This window comes from Panicum virgatum, chromosome 1N, assembly GCF_016808335.1.
Source record: "Panicum virgatum strain AP13 chromosome 1N, P.virgatum_v5, whole genome shotgun sequence".
In the NCBI taxonomy this organism is placed as follows: domain Eukaryota; kingdom Viridiplantae; phylum Streptophyta; class Magnoliopsida; order Poales; family Poaceae; genus Panicum; species Panicum virgatum.
Window position 1 is genome coordinate 2,573,697 of NC_053145.1, and position 16,933 is coordinate 2,590,629.

General features: G+C 46.1%; 4 protein-coding genes across 5 annotated transcripts; 3 read left to right on the plus strand and 1 right to left on the minus strand.

Moving 5' to 3' along the window:
- Positions 1 to 216: 216 nt before the first annotated feature.
- Positions 217 to 4,009, plus strand: LOC120654530 (pentatricopeptide repeat-containing protein At1g71210, mitochondrial-like). The gene is made up of 2 exons (XM_039932089.1): positions 217 to 3,107; positions 3,663 to 4,009. The coding sequence occupies exon 1, from the start codon at positions 279 to 281 to the stop codon at positions 3,021 to 3,023; it is 2,745 nt and encodes a 914-aa protein (XP_039788023.1). The 5' UTR covers positions 217 to 278; the 3' UTR covers positions 3,024 to 3,107; positions 3,663 to 4,009.
- A 1,258-nt stretch (positions 4,010 to 5,267) lies between these two features.
- Positions 5,268 to 9,232, minus strand: LOC120654531 (ribose-phosphate pyrophosphokinase 1, chloroplastic). Of its 2 annotated transcripts, XM_039932090.1 has the most exons (10): positions 8,967 to 9,232; positions 8,282 to 8,455; positions 7,722 to 7,970; positions 7,222 to 7,365; positions 6,944 to 7,111; positions 6,552 to 6,621; positions 6,223 to 6,304; positions 5,951 to 6,110; positions 5,712 to 5,791; positions 5,268 to 5,565 (listed from the first exon to the last, which is right to left on the minus strand). In XM_039932090.1, exons 1-9 carry the CDS (start codon positions 9,075 to 9,077, stop codon positions 5,753 to 5,755), a joined length of 1,197 nt encoding a protein of 398 aa, XP_039788024.1. In that variant the 5' UTR covers positions 9,078 to 9,232; the 3' UTR covers positions 5,268 to 5,565; positions 5,712 to 5,752. The 2 variants fall into 2 exon arrangements, with proteins under 2 accessions (XP_039788024.1, XP_039788025.1); XM_039932091.1 differs by lacking the exon at positions 5,268 to 5,565 and having other exon boundaries at positions 5,711 to 5,791; positions 8,967 to 9,077.
- Positions 9,233 to 10,667: 1,435 nt separating this feature from the next.
- LOC120654532 (probable xyloglucan endotransglucosylase/hydrolase protein 30) lies at positions 10,668 to 12,566 on the plus strand. The gene is made up of 3 exons (XM_039932092.1): positions 10,668 to 11,088; positions 11,246 to 11,346; positions 11,457 to 12,566. The coding sequence occupies exons 1-3, from the start codon at positions 10,893 to 10,895 to the stop codon at positions 12,228 to 12,230; spliced, it is 1,071 nt and encodes a 356-aa protein (XP_039788026.1). The 5' UTR covers positions 10,668 to 10,892; the 3' UTR covers positions 12,231 to 12,566.
- Positions 12,567 to 14,205: 1,639 nt separating this feature from the next.
- Positions 14,206 to 16,338, plus strand: LOC120654533. Its single transcript, XM_039932093.1, has 2 exons — positions 14,206 to 14,510; positions 15,601 to 16,338. Exons 1-2 carry the CDS (start codon positions 14,380 to 14,382, stop codon positions 16,049 to 16,051), a joined length of 582 nt encoding a protein of 193 aa, XP_039788027.1. The 5' UTR covers positions 14,206 to 14,379; the 3' UTR covers positions 16,052 to 16,338.
- Positions 16,339 to 16,933: the final 595 nt, after the last annotated feature.

The window sequence follows — 16,933 nt, forward strand, 5'->3', positions numbered from 1 at the left end:
TCCATGCAATAGAACTCAAATTTTAATTATATTTAGGTCCCTACCGCCCGGCAGAGGGGACAGGGGTATCGTTCGTCTGTATAAAACTGTAAATTGTGAAAGCAAAAATATATATCTATAAAAAATATTTTTTTAAAAAAATAAAAATAGAAAAAACGCGTCCGCCGCCACCCCCCCCCCCCCCCCCCCCCCCCCCCACACCCCACAGATGCCACCAGCCGCCGCCGGCGGCCACGCCCACGCCACTGACCGCCGCCCACCGCTAGGCCCGGCTCACCATGCGCCGTGTCCTCCTCGCCCCGCTCTGCTGCCGCTCCCGCCGCCGCCGCCTCCTCTCCTGCCCCCTCATCGACATTCCCTCGAACACCTTCTCGGCGTACGCCTCCGCGCCTCGTCCCCGCGCGCCGCCGCCGCCGCTCCCGCCGCTCTCTCCGCTGCTTCCGCCGCGCCCTGAGGACGCCGTCTCCATAGCCGCGGCCTCGTCCGCAATCGCCGCCTCCTTCCGCGACTGGTTCCTTGAGGCCACCAGCCCCGTGGCCGCGCCGCTCAAGGCGCTCGACGCGATCTACGAGGCGCTCGCGTCCGATGAGACGGCCGCGCTCGAGGCTCTCCCGCTCTCGGAGCAGCTCGTCCTCGCCGTGCTGCGCCACCGCCCGCGGAGGCTCGCCGACGACGACGCGCTGCTGCTGCTCCGCCTCAAGTTCTTCGACTGGTCGGGGCGCCGCCCGCGCTACCGCCACACGCGAGCGGTCTACCACGCCGTCTTCCGCCTCCTCTCCCGCGCGCGTCGCAACGCCGTCGTCGTCAACTGGCTCCGTCTCTTCTCCGACACCAGCGCAGCCGCCGGGCACCCGCGCTTCAACGACACTCTCGTCATCGGCTACGCCGTCGCGGGCGACCCTCAGCGAGGGCTCAGCATCCTCGGCCACATGCGCTTCCGCGGCCTCGACCTTGATGCTGTCTCATCGCGGATCCTCCTCAACTCCCTCGTCGATGCGTCGCACCACGACCTTGCCGACTCCTTCGCCCGCAACCTTCCCGCCAGCCCTGTGGCTACATGCATCCTCATCAAGAGCCTCTGCCGCCGTGGCCGCCTTGACGATGCCGTGGCTCTCCTTGACACCCTGCCGTTTGCTGAAGCATCCCGTGGCCCCGCTGCCGGTTTCATCATAATTGAGTCCTGTCGCCGTGGACGGTTTTCTAAGGCAGCCAAGATCGTTGATAAGTTTGCATCCTGTGATGTGTATGGTGCGTGGATCCATGGCCTCATTGAAGCTGGGAGGCTTGATACTACATTGAAGTTCATCTCTGATAAGAAGGAAACTGAAGGCTATATCCCTGATGGGCAGCGGTATGACAAGCTTGTTTACCGCTTTCTTCGCGGGAACAGACTTGGCGAAGTGTATGACATGCTTGTGGAAATGATGGAGGAGGGCATTGCTCCTGGCCGATCCACCATGAATGCTGCGCTTTGCTTCTTTTGCAAGGCTGGTCTTGTCGAAGTAGCCATGCATTTGTATAGGTCAAGAATGGAGCTTGGGATCAACCCAAACAAGAATGTCTACAATAATTTGATCAGGGCACTATGCCGGGGTGGGGAGACCGAAGAAGCCCGTCAGGTATTGGAGCAAGCAATGGAAGGAGGGTACTTTCCAGGGCGTCAGACATTTTCCATGTTTGCAAATATGCTTTGTCAGGAGGGAAAGCTGGATAAGGTGCGGGAGCTGCTAGACAGAGCACTCAAGCAGGAAGTCTGGCCAATGGACTCTGTCTTAGCCAAATACCTCGTGGCACTATGCAAGAGTGGAAATGTTGAGGAGGCATGCAAAGTGCCTCATATAGCAAGCAGCAAGAGCCATGTAGGCTTATATCACTATGAGTCAACCTACAGGAGCTTGATTCGGGCATTAATATTGATTAAGAGGGTCGATATGCTGCCAAGGCTCATGCTGGAAATGCAAGATATGGGGCACATCCCAACCCGAAACCTCTATCAGTCAGTTGTCTGTGCTTTGTGTGAGTTGAATAGGTATGATGAGGTTCTTGAGCTGTTAGACAGCCAGCTGCAGCGGAGTGAACTCCAACCCCTTGTGTGCTACAACTACTTTATATCTGGAGCTGGTCATGCTAAGAGGGCTGACATGGCCAGGGAGGTGTATAACCGAATGGTGATTTCAGGGATTGAACCATCAGTGGAAAGCAACATCCTTCTTCTCATGAGTTATCTAAGGAGCAAATGTATTGGTGATGCACTTAACTTTTTTAACCTCATTCGTGGAAAGAAACCACCTGGCACCAAGATGTATAATGTATTTATATCTGGTCTATGTGAAGCTCAAAAGCATGAGCAGGCAATGGTGTTCTGGAGGGAGGCAAGGGATAATGGTGTAATCCCAAGCATCAGTTGCTATGAGCAGCTCGTTCTCTTGCTGTGCTCTGTCAGAGATTATGACAGTGTTATAAAGGTTATTGATGATTTCAGAGAAACAGGTCGCCCTGTTTCAGCCTTCTTGTGCAATGTGCTTCTCTTGCACACATTGATGGGCCGCGACCTTCTGAAGGCTTTGTTACGTTCAAGAGATAAGTCAAAACCTCTGGAAGTGAAAGATGAAGAGATCCATGGTCGGGAGGCAGGAAGGCTCTTGATCGGTGATCTAGTTGCCTCATTTGCAAGCGGTATTAAAAACATGAATGACTTAGAGCATTTGGAAGAGGAGATGGAAAAGTATTTTCCTGTTGATAGTTATACTTACAACATGTTTTTACGAGGGCTTTCTATGGCAGGGAGGATGGATTCTGCCTGTAATTTGTATGAAAAGATGTGCAGAAAGGGGTATCAACCAAATCGATGGACTTTTGATATAATGGTACACGGTTTTTGCAAGAATGGTGACCGAAATGAAGCTGAGAGATGGATGGATGCAATGTATCGAAATGGGTTCTATCCCACGTGGTACACTATGAGGTTATACAACAATGCATCATTGCGAGCACATGATCAGAAGATCATTTCTTTTGTATGAGTAATTATATCTATTTATCTCCCGTGCTACTCACATTCAACTGCTGGTCTGCTCTCTGCATTGATTCTATGACAGCTGAAAGAGGTAATCTTCTATTAAACCTTGCTATCTTCTTAGTTACTACCGTATAGAATTTGGAATTTGAGAGGCCCTCATGCTTCATATATCTTCTGTAATATGAGAAACTGTGATAGCCAACTATCATTTCCTGCTACATTTTCTTAGAATACAGTCTCTAGCTTTAGGACCTTGTACTTTGTTTTGGGGATATCACATTAGACCAGTGAAAATACAATTTGTCAGACATTTTAATGTCGCCAGGTGACCATTTTCATGGGGTCTGCAAATGGCTGCCCTGCATAATGTTGTTTACGGTGAATTTTTATTGTCAGTTTGTGAGTTCGACCATGTGTTATTCATGCTGCGCCCATTGCATTCACCATGTAACATTTAATGTTTTACAAGCTGTCTTGTATAAGCTTCTTGTAGTTTTGTTATCCTTTACTAGAAGAGTGTTTGATGTCATTTCTCAAGATACTGACTATTACATCAAATCGTTCTATCTACTGGTGTTTTACAAGCTGCAATGACCCTCATTTGGTAGCTGAATGTCTGACATTGTTTTTCTTAAAATTTCAGCTTTTTGCAGGCATTCTTTTGGAAGATCAAATATATATTTTTTAGAGATGTATTCCGAGATTTAACATTATTTTATCCTTGAATCACATGTCACCTATCATGACATAGTATGCAGAATGCTTCTAGGATATCAGTTTATATGTACCATAGTTTTTCTTTGACTTTGTATTCTAGTTTTACACAATTTTGCAGTAAAATTATACCATGTGACCAAAATTTTCAAGTTTTTTGGCCATTCAATCTTCTGCCACAGTTTATATAAGAACGATCATTATCTACATTAGGGTCAAGGATCCATTGGATGTTCCAATTTCAAACTTATAACCAGCAAGCTTCTTGTTCTTCAACAGTTCAGACTTTACTTTTAATGATATATTTTCATGGATAGATATTGGTTCATAAATTTTTAGTGTTTAATCATTGCTTATTTAACATTTCATTCTTGATACTAGAAGTCCCCGCAGTCAGAACAAATCTCAGACAAGAGAATTGAGTAATACTTCATTAGTAGATTCAGAAAGCATTACTTCACTAATAGATGCATTTTCTTCCTATTTGATGTTGAAAGAAACAGCGTGTATTGGAATGACCCTATAAATATGGTTGAAGTTATCTGAGCCGATAACAATCTGTTCATAATATTGCTTCAGTTTAGTTAGGGAACAGCCTAATGGCAACAAACTATTTCCTTCCACAAAAGAGGTGACATGGCGCCTCATATCTGGTGAAGGGTCTTTGGAGTTCATTTTTATTATTCTGCCAAGATGCGTGTAATTTTTATCTTGAAATGTCAGGCACCTGGAAGATATAGTCAGAATTCTGCATTGATATTATCTTGAAATGTCAGGCACCTGGAAGATCTAGTCAGAATTCTGCATTGGTAGTTTGCTTATGATTTTATTACCTAGAAATCTAGCACATGGAGGAACATTCATCTGAGCAGATTGCCGGACACAAAAATAGACCGGCCATTTTGGATGCCAAACCAAAAAGGCCCTGACAATAATGGTTTAGCTTGCAAAACAGACGGTAGATCTTAACCCATACTTTTAGGGTCGGTATATTGGACGAGTAGAAACAGGCTAAGCGTTTGAAGATGTGTATTGCCTATACAAGGCGGACATCACCAAAAACCTCAAGTGCGGTATGCATCTGTCGTTGGTTTAATTATGCTTCACTGCCAAGATCCTATCGTATATTTTCACTAGCTAAACCGAGCTAGAACAGTATACTAATGCAGTCAAACACGCTTCCTCGTGTGCTTCCATGCATCAACCGGGCCATGCAACCAAATAGACCTCTTCATGTGCTTCTATGCATCATATTGGGCCAGGATGGAGTATATCGCCAACATAGCAAAGAAACAAACAAACAAATAAGAAACACACAGCAAGGGGCCATTTTGTGAGAACAAGGTCTCAAACCTTGATTGGTACACATCATAAGTGGAGGACTTACCAGAATGCTACTACTCTCTACAAGCATGTTCTCATAAGCGGTGGCTTCAGGAGATGCATGATGCATCGTCATAAAAACCAAATTGTGACCAAATAGAGCAACGCATATCAGGCGAAACCAAAAGCAACTGAAAACTGACATGGTATGTGCGTGCATCAAGTCTGAAAAACTGCACTACAAATCTACAACCCAAAATTCCAAATTATGTACTGTACTGTCATTCAAATACATGTTTGAGGTTCTTTGCTTCTTTGCTAAAGGAACCACACATAACATAGGGCCGCTTATTACAGAGGACACACACAAGAAAATACATGTTTGAGGTTCTTAGGTTCTTTGCTTCTTTGCTGAAGGAATCAGACATAACATAGGGCCGCTTATTACAGAGTACACACACAAGAAAATAAAAACTAAGGCCCACCCAAAATAAGATGAAAAACTATTCCTGCACAGGAAAAACAATTGTTGAGCATTGGCGTACAAGGTACATATCCCAGATGATAATTGTACAACTGATGAAATAATGTTGGCTCACAATGGAATCAAATATGTACAGCTTGTAGAGAAAAAGCTGTTTGCTTCCATTCTCACCTAGGCATGAAGGGCGCGGCATGAGTAATACACCTTAAGCGTTAGTCAATATCCAAGCTGGAGTATGGCTCATGACCAACCTGGATAGATTTAGCAATTTATATGAACAAGTTACACCAAGAAAAGAAAATTTGAAGTTGCTTCTGAGGAATGGTATCATGAGGTTGCAAAATGATGCGAGACCGATTAGGGCATATAGAAGAGTGGTAACTTTTTATAAGTTCAAAGTTAGAACTTACTGAGCAATCATCGTGAACACGCCAGATTGTTTCACCTAAGAGGTTAGCAACTGAAAGAATGGTCAGCTGCGGAAAAGTCTTCTCCTCCTTAAGAGGGATAGTGTTTGTGATGATTACTTCTTGAAACAAACCACTTGATAACCTTTCAATGGCAGGTGGGCTGAAAAGGTAACGAATAAATACAGTTGCAGGAAAATCCAGTAAACTACATCGTACGACACAAGAGAGAACACAGAATATGACTTCAGTTAGCTTCAAGAATTAAAGCATACCTGAAAACAGCATGTGTACAGCAAGCATATACTTCTCGAGCTCCTTCCTGATGCAGTAGCTCAGCTCCTTTGGCAATAGTTCCTATTTATGTTTGATAATTCCATCAGAATAATGATATCCCGAAGCAAAGTATCTCAGAGAGGGAAACTAGTTTAGTACGCAATGTGATGTATAATTTTCTTGGCTAGTGACAGGAATGTTGCACAACTCACAAAGCCCTCAACCTAGCTCGGTTGTTATGAAGAAGGCGTAAACGCATGGCCTAACTGCCTTTTATGAGGGGCAGGGAAATGTCCAATCTAAAAAGTGTGTCCCAGGGAGAACTTACCTGCTGTGTCAATCATATCGTCCATCATAACAGCCACTTTTCCTCTAACATCTCCAATAAGATTCATTACCTGTAACAAATGCACATGATATGATGTACTTGCTCATTTTAACAGAACTGAGATAAAAGAAATTGTAGTGAGATAGGTACATCTGCAAATGCCAAATGCATTATAAGTCTTTGGATGCAATAGGAAGTAATATATTCAGAGTACCATGTTACTAGGGAAAAGGCCAAGTGAAGATTTTCTTCTGTACATCCTAATCAGCTGCTCATAATATTACAGTTAATGAGAACCTAATCCTTGAGTTAAGAAGTTGACATTTTCTTCTATATACATCATTAAGCCTGCTACACTGTTTAAACAAATATTATAGTACAATAATACTTGCCTCAGCGACATTGTGTCCATGCCTTCTTTTATCTACAATAGCTAGAGGTGCATCTGAAAGCTTTTTGGCAAAAGCACGTGCCCTGGCAACACCTCCAACATCAGGAGATACAACCACCAAGTCATTTGAACAGATTGTCTTGCTGGCGAGATAATCAAGGATAACAGGCTAGACAATTCAAAGTGGCAAAATAGAGAACAATTGTAAGAAGAATGAATGCCATCACACATAAGTTTTAAAGGCATTGATAGATATAAGCAGCATGCTTCAGTACATACCTGGCCATAAACATGATCTACTGGGATGTCGAAGTATCCCATTGCTTGACTGGAATGAAGATCACAAACAAGGACACGGTTTGCACCAGCTTCTGTAATCATATTAGCTACAAGCTTTGCAGCTATAGATTCCCGGCCTTGAGACTGAGAAAAAGGAAAAGTGCTTCAGTTAGCATGAAAAATGGCCAGGAGATAAATGCTTTTGTTAGGTCCTGTGACGGCTTTTGATTTTATAGATGCTAGGATGTTAGAATCAAAGGGAATAATAGAATCTGTAATGTCATTGAGCATTGACTTCAATTACCCTTTATTAAAAAACATCCACAGGTGAAAATGTCTAAATATTAGATTTCGAAAAGTTTGCTTATGCCCCTTTCATGGTTAAAGACTGGTAATACGACATTGTACAAGCATGTGATAAGGGATCCTTTCCCATTCAAAAAGAAGAACAAACTCAAAACCATTAAACAAATTGAGAAACTATAATAAATCTACATTACCTTCCTGTCAGCCCTTGCATAACCAAAATAAGGGATGACTGCAGTAATATTCTTAGCGGATGCTCTCCTACAGGCATCGATCATGATCAGAAGTTCCATGAGATTCTCATTTGCTGGAGGGCACGTTGGTTGCACAAGGAAAACATCACAGCCCCGCACACTTTCTTGTAATTGGACATATATTTCACCATCCGCGAACCTTTTTATGTTAATCTTCCCGAGTTCTAGACCCAAGTAGCTTGCTATCTCCTGTTAATAGGACATCATAAAGAAATTAGGCATAAATGAGACAACTCATTTGGTAAGAGATGGACATGTTGATAACGAACCACTATTTGTTACTCTCCATTAAGTGGGCCAGCGGCTATGCCGACAGGTACAGTTACCCTTCATTTCAATTTGCCTTCTATATTAGAGTCCATTTTCCAAACTCAAAATGAGCACAGTTTATTTGGACGCTCTACGGTGGTTAGTACAGTTTAATTGGTTGTTTGCGACAAATCCAAAGCAGGACTAGAATAAGTACAAGAGAAAATTTCTTCATCCTAGATTCAACTGACCTGGGAAAGGGAAGGATTGGCTGTGCCTGAGAAGATGCGCAACCTTGTGTCGTTCCTCATGCTTGGATCCCGGAAAACCGGCAAGGTTACAGGAGTCAATAGTGACATGTCGGACACTGGAATGCATGGCGGTGATCCATTGATTGCCCTCAGAGAATCAACCTTTTTACATCTCTGCACGTATGGAGACTGGTTTTAGCTGAAGCAAGCATAAATGTGCAGATTCGACCTGATTACTAGCAGCAACTTCCTCTTGCGCGCGGATGCAAGATGGATACTCTATGATGTGAACAGAATCGAAAGCACAGCTAAGCAGTAGCTCTCAAAAATCGAAAGCTAAAACACGGAGATGATGCGAGCAAGTGCGATTCCTGAGCGCCCAACGCCGACTATGGTTCCAAGGTCCCCAAAATCGAAAGCTAAGCACTGCGATGATGCAAGCAAGTGCGATTCCTGAGCTCCCAACGCCGACTATAATTCCAAAATCGAAAGTTAAAACACTAGGATGATGCGAGCAAGTGCGATTCCTGAGCTCCCAAAGCCGACTAGCACCGTCAGATCACGGGTAGCCATATGGGGGCGAGTGCGTAGTACCACAGTACGAGAGCACGAAACAAAACAAAAAGGGAAGGGAACCAGGGGACGAGCGGCGGAAGAGGTGGGTGGTGGGGAAACCGGAGCTCACCACGACGGCGGGGGCTGGGCGCGAGCGGCGAAGGAGTCCCCCGCTGCGGGCGGCGATGGGAGACGCCGCCGCCGCGACGGCGGCGGAGGTGGGGGAGTGGCAGAGCGGCATGGGGGGAGGCGCGGAGACGGAGCCGCCGGTGGCTAGGGTTTAATCCGGTGGATTGAAGCGGGGTTTAGCATTAGTTGCGCTGTTGGAACCCCGGGATTGCAGAGGTCAGAGCCTCCTGCAGTGCCAGTGAATGAAGAGTGGCAAGGAGGCAGCCCGTTTTGTTTTTTGGGCGACTTTGGTTGGACTTGGAAATATAAATGGACGATGATTATAGGAAAATATGAAAATTATGGGTTTTATTAGAATCGCTAAAATGGATGAAAAATCGTACAAGGAGCTGTCCCATAGCTTCTCTCCTCTTCAGAAGAGTAACTGTAGCATACTATGATTATCTTGTCTTAAGATCATCTCACCATTGTTGTAGCCTTGTAGGCAAGATAAAATGAAGATACCATACATCATAATTGAACACAGAACACACCGATTAAGAGAGGCAATAACTGCGATTTGAAGAAGAAACATTACCAAAGAGCCTACAACTAGGGAGAAATTTGTACAGATAAAGGAGTATATGTTTTCAGGATATAGTTAATATATGGACTGCAAATTTGTCCCCAGAACTGATGTTCCTTTGGCAACCCTCCAAAACAAACTATATGAAACTATTAGAAATATGTTATATAAAAGACACATTTTCTTCATATAATCAAATTTCATTGATTTGTCCAAACATCCTAGGGTCAAATGGCACGTAACAATGCCCCGTTTAGTTTGTGCTGTGCTAGTGAATAGTGACATTTTGACCGCTAATTACGGTGTCAAACAAAGTCAGTTTACAAAATCAACTTCAGAACCCCCGCGCTAGTGACCTGATGAATCTAATGAGGCATTTGACCGCGCGATTAGAGAATGATTATTGTAGCATCACTATATCAAATCATCAATTAATTACCATCATTAAATTCGTCGCGAAAAGTTACACCCATCTCTGAAAAAGTTTTGCAAATAGACTTTATTTAGTATACCATGCATACGAGATTCTTTTGTAGAATGAAATGTAATGGAAGGAAAAAAACAATGCCAAAATAATTGAAAAGAAAATCCTTCAACAAGGAAGCTCATGATGTATCGATCCAGTCTCTCAAAAGTTTTCATAGTGGTTAGTGTATGAGTATGTTCACGTCCATCCATGGATGCACATAAGGCGTTTACATTTTATAAAAAAAAATTGTTTCGGTTAAAAAAAAGCTGCATGATTAGCTTCCCTTTTATCCATGGCATTAAATTTAGCCCAGTGTTCAAAATTTCGGCAAAATTTCGACGAAATTTTGCGAAATTCGCTGATTTCGGCCCCGGAAATAATAATTTAAATATATTTAAAAGTATTTTTAAAAATAGTCTAAAAATAAATTTCGATCGAAATTTCACGAAATTCGCAGATTTCGGCTATGTCCGAATTTTTTTATCAAACGAAATTGAAAACCCTGATTTAGCCACGGTTTTGAGCTGTTTATGGATAACACGCCCCAGCCTACGTGGCGCGCGGTCGTTTCCATTTTCTTTGCACGGTCATGGCGGGGTCTCCTTCCCTCCCATATATAGCTCGCACGCGCACGCGACGCGGCGACCATTTCCAGTCTCTATCTCGAGCTCTCAATCACCACCTCAAAATAAGGCAAGCGATCGGCGGTCGATCGTCCCGAATAATTTAATTTATTTATTTCCCGACGAGGCGAAGGCGGCGAGGCGTCGCTCGCGCCTCGGATTTCAATTTGGATCAAAATTATTGCCCTTCCCCTCCCGGCGGCATCGATTGCTACTCCCCGGCTCTGAATCGGAGGCGGCCGGCCGGCTGGCGGCGAGCTATATAGCAGCATGGCCGCCGGAGCCGTGGCGGCGGCGACGGCGCTGCTCGTCCTCGCGGCGGCGGCCGCGGCCGTGTCCGGGCTCCCGGCGATCAACGTGACGGCGATGGTGTTCGAGGAGGGGTACGCGCCGCTGTTCGGGCAGGACAACATCCTCCGCTCCGCCGACGGCCGCACCGTCAGCCTCCTGCTCGACCGCTCCACCGGTGAGTTTTTTTTTTGAACACGCTCCACCGGTGAGTTGATTTGATTTGTCGATTAATTCCTGCCTTAATTCTAATTATTTCGGCAACATGGGGATTGCTTTAATTTGGTCGATTCATCTACCAATCGATTGAGAGGTGGCTGCATGGCTTGGCGCAGGGTCTGGGTTCATCTCGTCGTCCATGTACCAGCACGGCTTCTTCAGCGCGTCCATCAAGCTCCCCTCCGACTACACCGCCGGCGTCGTCGTCGCCTTCTACGTGCGTCCTCCTCCGATCCTCTGCTCTGCTCCTATATTATCTACATATATCTATATGTTATACATATACTATCTATATACATATAATCTATCTATAATATCTATGTGCAGACGTCCAACGGCGACGTGTTCGAGAAGCGGCACGACGAGCTGGACTTCAAGTTCCTGGGCAACATCCGGGGCAAGCCATGGCGGGTGCAGACCAACGTGTACGGCAACGGCAGCGTGAGCCGCGGGCGCGAGGAGCGCTACGTGCTCCCCTTCGACCCCACCACCGAGTTCCACCGCTACTCCATCCTGTGGACCGCCGCCGCGGTGGCCTTCTACGTCGACGACGTGCCCGTGCGCGAGGTCCGGCGCTCGCCCGCCATGAGCGGCGACTTCCCCTCCAAGCCCATGTCGCTCTACGCCACCGTCTGGGACGCCTCCACCTGGGCCACCTCGGGCGGCCGCCACCGCGTCAACTACCGCTACGGGCCCTTCGTCGCCTCCTTCACGGACCTCGCGCTCCTCGGCTGCCGCGCCGACCCCATCCGCATGGTGGCCGGCGGCGCCTCCTGCGCCGCCGACGAGGAGGCCCTGCGCGCGTCCGACGTGGCCGTCATGACGGTGGAGAAGCAGCAGGCCATGCGCCGGTTCCGGGAGCAGAACATGGTCTACTCCTACTGCTACGACACGCTGCGCTACCCCGCCGCGCTCCCGGAGTGCGACGTCGTCGAGTCGGAGCGGAGGCGGTTCAGGGACAGCGGCCACCTCCGGTTCGCGCTGCGCCGCCGGGGCCCGCGCCGCTCCAGCAGGGGCGCCGCCGCCAGGCGCGCGGTGGCCGCGGCCAGAGCAGCGGCTTACAGGGCCAAGAAGCAAGCGGCGGATCGGACATCATGGTAGGGAGTAAGTAGTCAGCGATGGTGATGGGTGGATGTAGGCATGGCGTCGATCAGGTCTAATGGGGAATTGGAAATCCGGTCCTGTTGGTGTTCATCGATGACGATCACGCGGAACTCTCGTGTCGAGCGGACAAAGAAACCAACACAAAGAACACGATCACGGGACAGGGCTTCCGAGCGAAATCGTACGAGAGGGCAGCGCGGCGCGGGAGGTCGGCCTGTTGGGCCGGGAAACAGTAGCTAGCAAGAATCCGGCCCAACAAGGCACAAAGGACTGGGCCTCTTGTGGTCAACGAATCCGCCTACCTATTAATTAATTCAGCGTCTGATAATTAAACTACCCTCCCGTTCGAAAATAACTTCAAAATTTATTTACCTGCTTCAAATTTTTTACAGCAATGTTTACCTTGGCTCCACCACAAACCTGTGCTGACGTAGCAGGTGATGCGATGTGCGTCGGTGAGAGAGAGCATCGGCGATCGGATATCTCCCTTTGTCCAACTCCAACACAACAGCAAACCCCTCTTGCAAGAAAGACACGAGCACGGAGGCGGACTGGGAGACGCGCGCCCACACGCCACGGCATCTTCCCTTGTCTCGCCAAGGAGATCCTAGAAGTAGACTAGAAATTTGGCGCGGCTTTGTCGCGCCCTTTGTTTATTGAATATAATTAAAATTTAAACATATATGAGAATTATGAATTTATTATTTTATCTATGGCTGGAGCGGCCTTGCCGCGCTCTTTGTTTATTGAATAGAATTTGAATTAAACATGTATGAGGACTACAAATTTATTGTTTTATCTATAGCCGTAGAGCATATTGTGTGAGCATAGAGAAAACCTTTGCACTAAAGGTCAAATATATATGGCCATGTGTTGAAACTCTATTGTTATAAAGATATCAGGAGTTCATCTAAATTTCAAGACATATATACGCGTGGTACATGTATCAGAATTTAAATATGCTATGGACTCACCTGAACCTACCAAGAATGAAAGTGGAAACAACATCATAGTAACTCTTATCCTAACTATAAATGGATTGAGAAGCATGTGTGTTTATCAACAATGAAATTAACGTTGATTCTTCATTGGACAGAAAAATTAAGAGTATATGTGAATAAACGGTAATCCCACTTAAAAGTATATCTGGTATTAAATTACTCACTCCTTCCACTTTTATAAGGCATAATCTAACATAGCATGATCTTCTAAATAACACTTTGACCATTGATATATTATATATTATGTCATTTATGGTTATAAATTTATAATCATGGTAAAGTATATTTAATTACGAATCCAATCATATGAAGTTTACATTATAAAAATAAAAAAAATAATAGTTAAATTGTTGGTCAAAGATAGCAAAGTTAATTTGAATCTTGATATACATGTGTGCCTTATAAAAATGGAAGGAAGGAGTAGCATTAAGTCGGGCATGTACAACAGTTTAGACAGCTGCTATCTGTTTGAGACATACAGATAACTTTACAATGAGTTGTCTATTTTGTTGTCTGTGTGATATTTAATGCCTTCTCTAATTGGTGTTATTTTGCCTAAGAGTACGAGCCAGAGCAGTAGACGAAAGAGTAGACAATAACACACTCTTTTCTCACGTAATGATAGCCATGTCAGCTTATTTTGCCAATGTATTCTCCCACATACTGCTGCTATCTAACTCTTGTACGTCCTCTTCGATGTTGGTTGCGGACTGTGACCTTGCTCCGACGACGCTCAGATTAATGGTGCCGCATGATAGTTTGGGTGTGTCGCATGATAGTTTGGGTGTGTGTTCAGGAAGGATCTGGAACGTGGGAAACCAATCCTTGCGCTAGTTTGTGTCCGGCCTCCGGCTCATACTGCGGCCGCCCGATCAAGCAATACGGTAACCCAACGGTTAATATTGGCAGAATAGCAGGGTTAGATTTCGTCTTTTAAAATAAAGATGCGCCCCCGCCCCCTCCCTCTCAGCTGTCAAGTCGCAGCCCGCCCCCTCCCGTTACCCGAAATTCCACCGCCGCCTTAAACCCCTCTCCCCCCGCCGCCCCCTCCGCCGCCGCAGTCCTCGGCGCTGAGCCTGCTCCGCCGCGCCGCGCCGCCCAGCGAGGAGGAGGGTCAGAAGAGCAGCCGCCGGGGAGGGTCCGGGATGGTGCTGTGGGAGCTCACGGCGATCACCGCCTACTTCCTCGGCCTCAGACGCACCTACCGCCTCGCGCTCCGCATCCAGCGCCGCCTCATCCCGCCCAACCGCCCCAGGATCAGGAACTTCGTCTACAGGTGAGGGTATTTCGCTTCCCCCCTTCTCCACCCCGTTCGCCCACGCCGTGCCGTGCCGTGCGCCTCGGGAAATCGGTTCCGGCTGCGTTGCGTTCGATTGGATTCTCGGATATGCCCTCGATTCCGGGCAAAATAGGATAACCGAGGCGTGGATGGATCGATTCCTTGCTCTGCAATTTAGCTCCCTCGCATCAATCAATTGGTTCAGTAGTCTTACCACTAGCATTCTAGCTCCGGGGAGGCGTGGAGGGGTGGATTGGGCCGACCCGCGGCTTGCTGATTGATTGTTGGCGCTGTACGCCTCGGTAGGCGGCGCCATTGCGGGGTATTGCGAGGGTAGGGACAGTTGCTCAAGCTGCATCCTGTACTTTTACATACCTTCATTGGTGACATCATTTGTCGCGTTACATTTTGATCCCGTCCAACTCATTACCAGCTATGTCTAGCAAACGGTACTTACTTCTTGTTTCAGCAAGGAATTGCTGAAAGCATCCCTGTACCATGTCATATTCAGCTCCCCTTGTGTTTCAAATATAAAGATAAGATGCATTTGTCTCCTGTTGTATCTTTGCATTTTCATTCATCCATGCTATGGTACTGTATTTGATTACTGAGATATATTCATATAAACACATAGAGTAGCTGTATGCCTTAGACATGCGAATAGGCACGCTTCATCTTTACTTGATCCAGCAATTCTAAGAGTTAGTTGTGTGCACACAATCACATTTTAACAGCTACTTGTTCCTTAATCAGCTGAGACTGTACTATAGATGCTTAATATTGAAGCTTGTGCATTTTGTTGATGATTGCAGTGCTGATTAGCTGATACTCTCATTTGATAAACTGTACCTCAGCTTGGTCTTCAGTCATCTTCTGGATTTTTTTAACACATGTGCAATGTCTGAAACTGCTGGATTGTAGATAACAGTATGAACCTTGCATTTGAATCAGGAGTCCTATCTTTTGTGTGAAAACTGTAAACCTATCAAGATTAACATTTCAATGCATTTTATATGACCAATTGGAGCTTACATCACTTTTTACATCCTATCAAGATTGATTCCCTTCTCCCCGCTGTGTTCTGCAGGCGTACACGAGATGTGTTCAATGTTGCAGTGTCAGTGCACAAGAACATTCAAGAGAGGGACATAGAGGTTGGTCGGAACCTTGGAAACGCAATCCTTCGCTGGCTCGATCGCATGAAGCCATCAGCAGAGATTCGCCCCCGTCTTCCAGACCCACCAAATGGCAGCTCAGAGCAGTTCAAGCATTTTTCAAGCACAAGCAGGAGCGCGGGATCTCAGAAGACTGCATCTAAAACTTCACCCCACGACTCAAGCGGAAAGATGCTGTTCTCGTGCCTGAACATTCGACCCAAATCCTTCCCTATCCTTCCCACAATGACGCAGCCCAACAAAATCAACGCGAGCAGCCAGTGCAGGCGCATCTCCTACTCCCCGTTCCCATCAGTCACCGCGAAGAGGAAGGGCCTGATGGAGGGCGTCTTCCGCAGGGACATTGCGCAGCTGATGGTGTAAGGATCTCTGCTTCTTCCTTTTTTTTTTCCTACTAGGCAACGGTCTATACTGTGTTTTTTTTTGGAATATGAAGATTATTACTCGGACTACAGAATGTGCCTCGTTATATAGTAATGAAGGGCATAGGGGAAATTGTCGCAGCTCTGCCAAGTTAGGCCATTAGATCTCTAACCCATGCTCAGATTCTCAACTGCATTTCCTGTTTGGTAACGGACGTGTGTACTCCATTTATCTGTGCTCGGATTATTAGACCTGAAAAATCTGATGCCTCTCAGTTTTACCCTGCTGTTTCAGTGTTACCAATGCTGTATTTCACTCAGCTCTTCCGAGTTGCTGATTGGACCATGAGAGTGGTCCGACTCTGACACATGCCCGTCCTATGAGTTATTCTCCTTCCCCAACGATCCTGGTTAGCCCCAGTTGGCTGAAAGTTTCTAGAGCGTGGATCAAAAGATGTATGCACGACTGCATTGCGTGATCCCATCTTCGTTTGTGATATGGTCTGGTCTGGTACGCGATTTTATTCGCTTCTGGGAGGACTACGCTACGATTATGTCCTCGCACAGGGGGGAAAAGAAAAGGAAGTGATTAGTGATGCATGTGGCATCTTCGGAAATTGGCATCTTAGTGCGTGTAGCAATCGAATAACGAATCCCTGCCCGTATTCCCACAGGCAAACACATATCTTCTTGGGGAAATCAAATGTGCATATAGACATATAGTGTCCTACGCTTGAGTATTCAATTGGGCAAAATTTTAAAAATGGAAATTGCATGTATGATTTAGGGGGTGTTTAGTTCGCGAAATTTTTTGGATTCGGGTACTGTAGCACTTTCGTTGTTATTTGGCAATTAATGTCCAATCATGAATTAATTAGGCTTA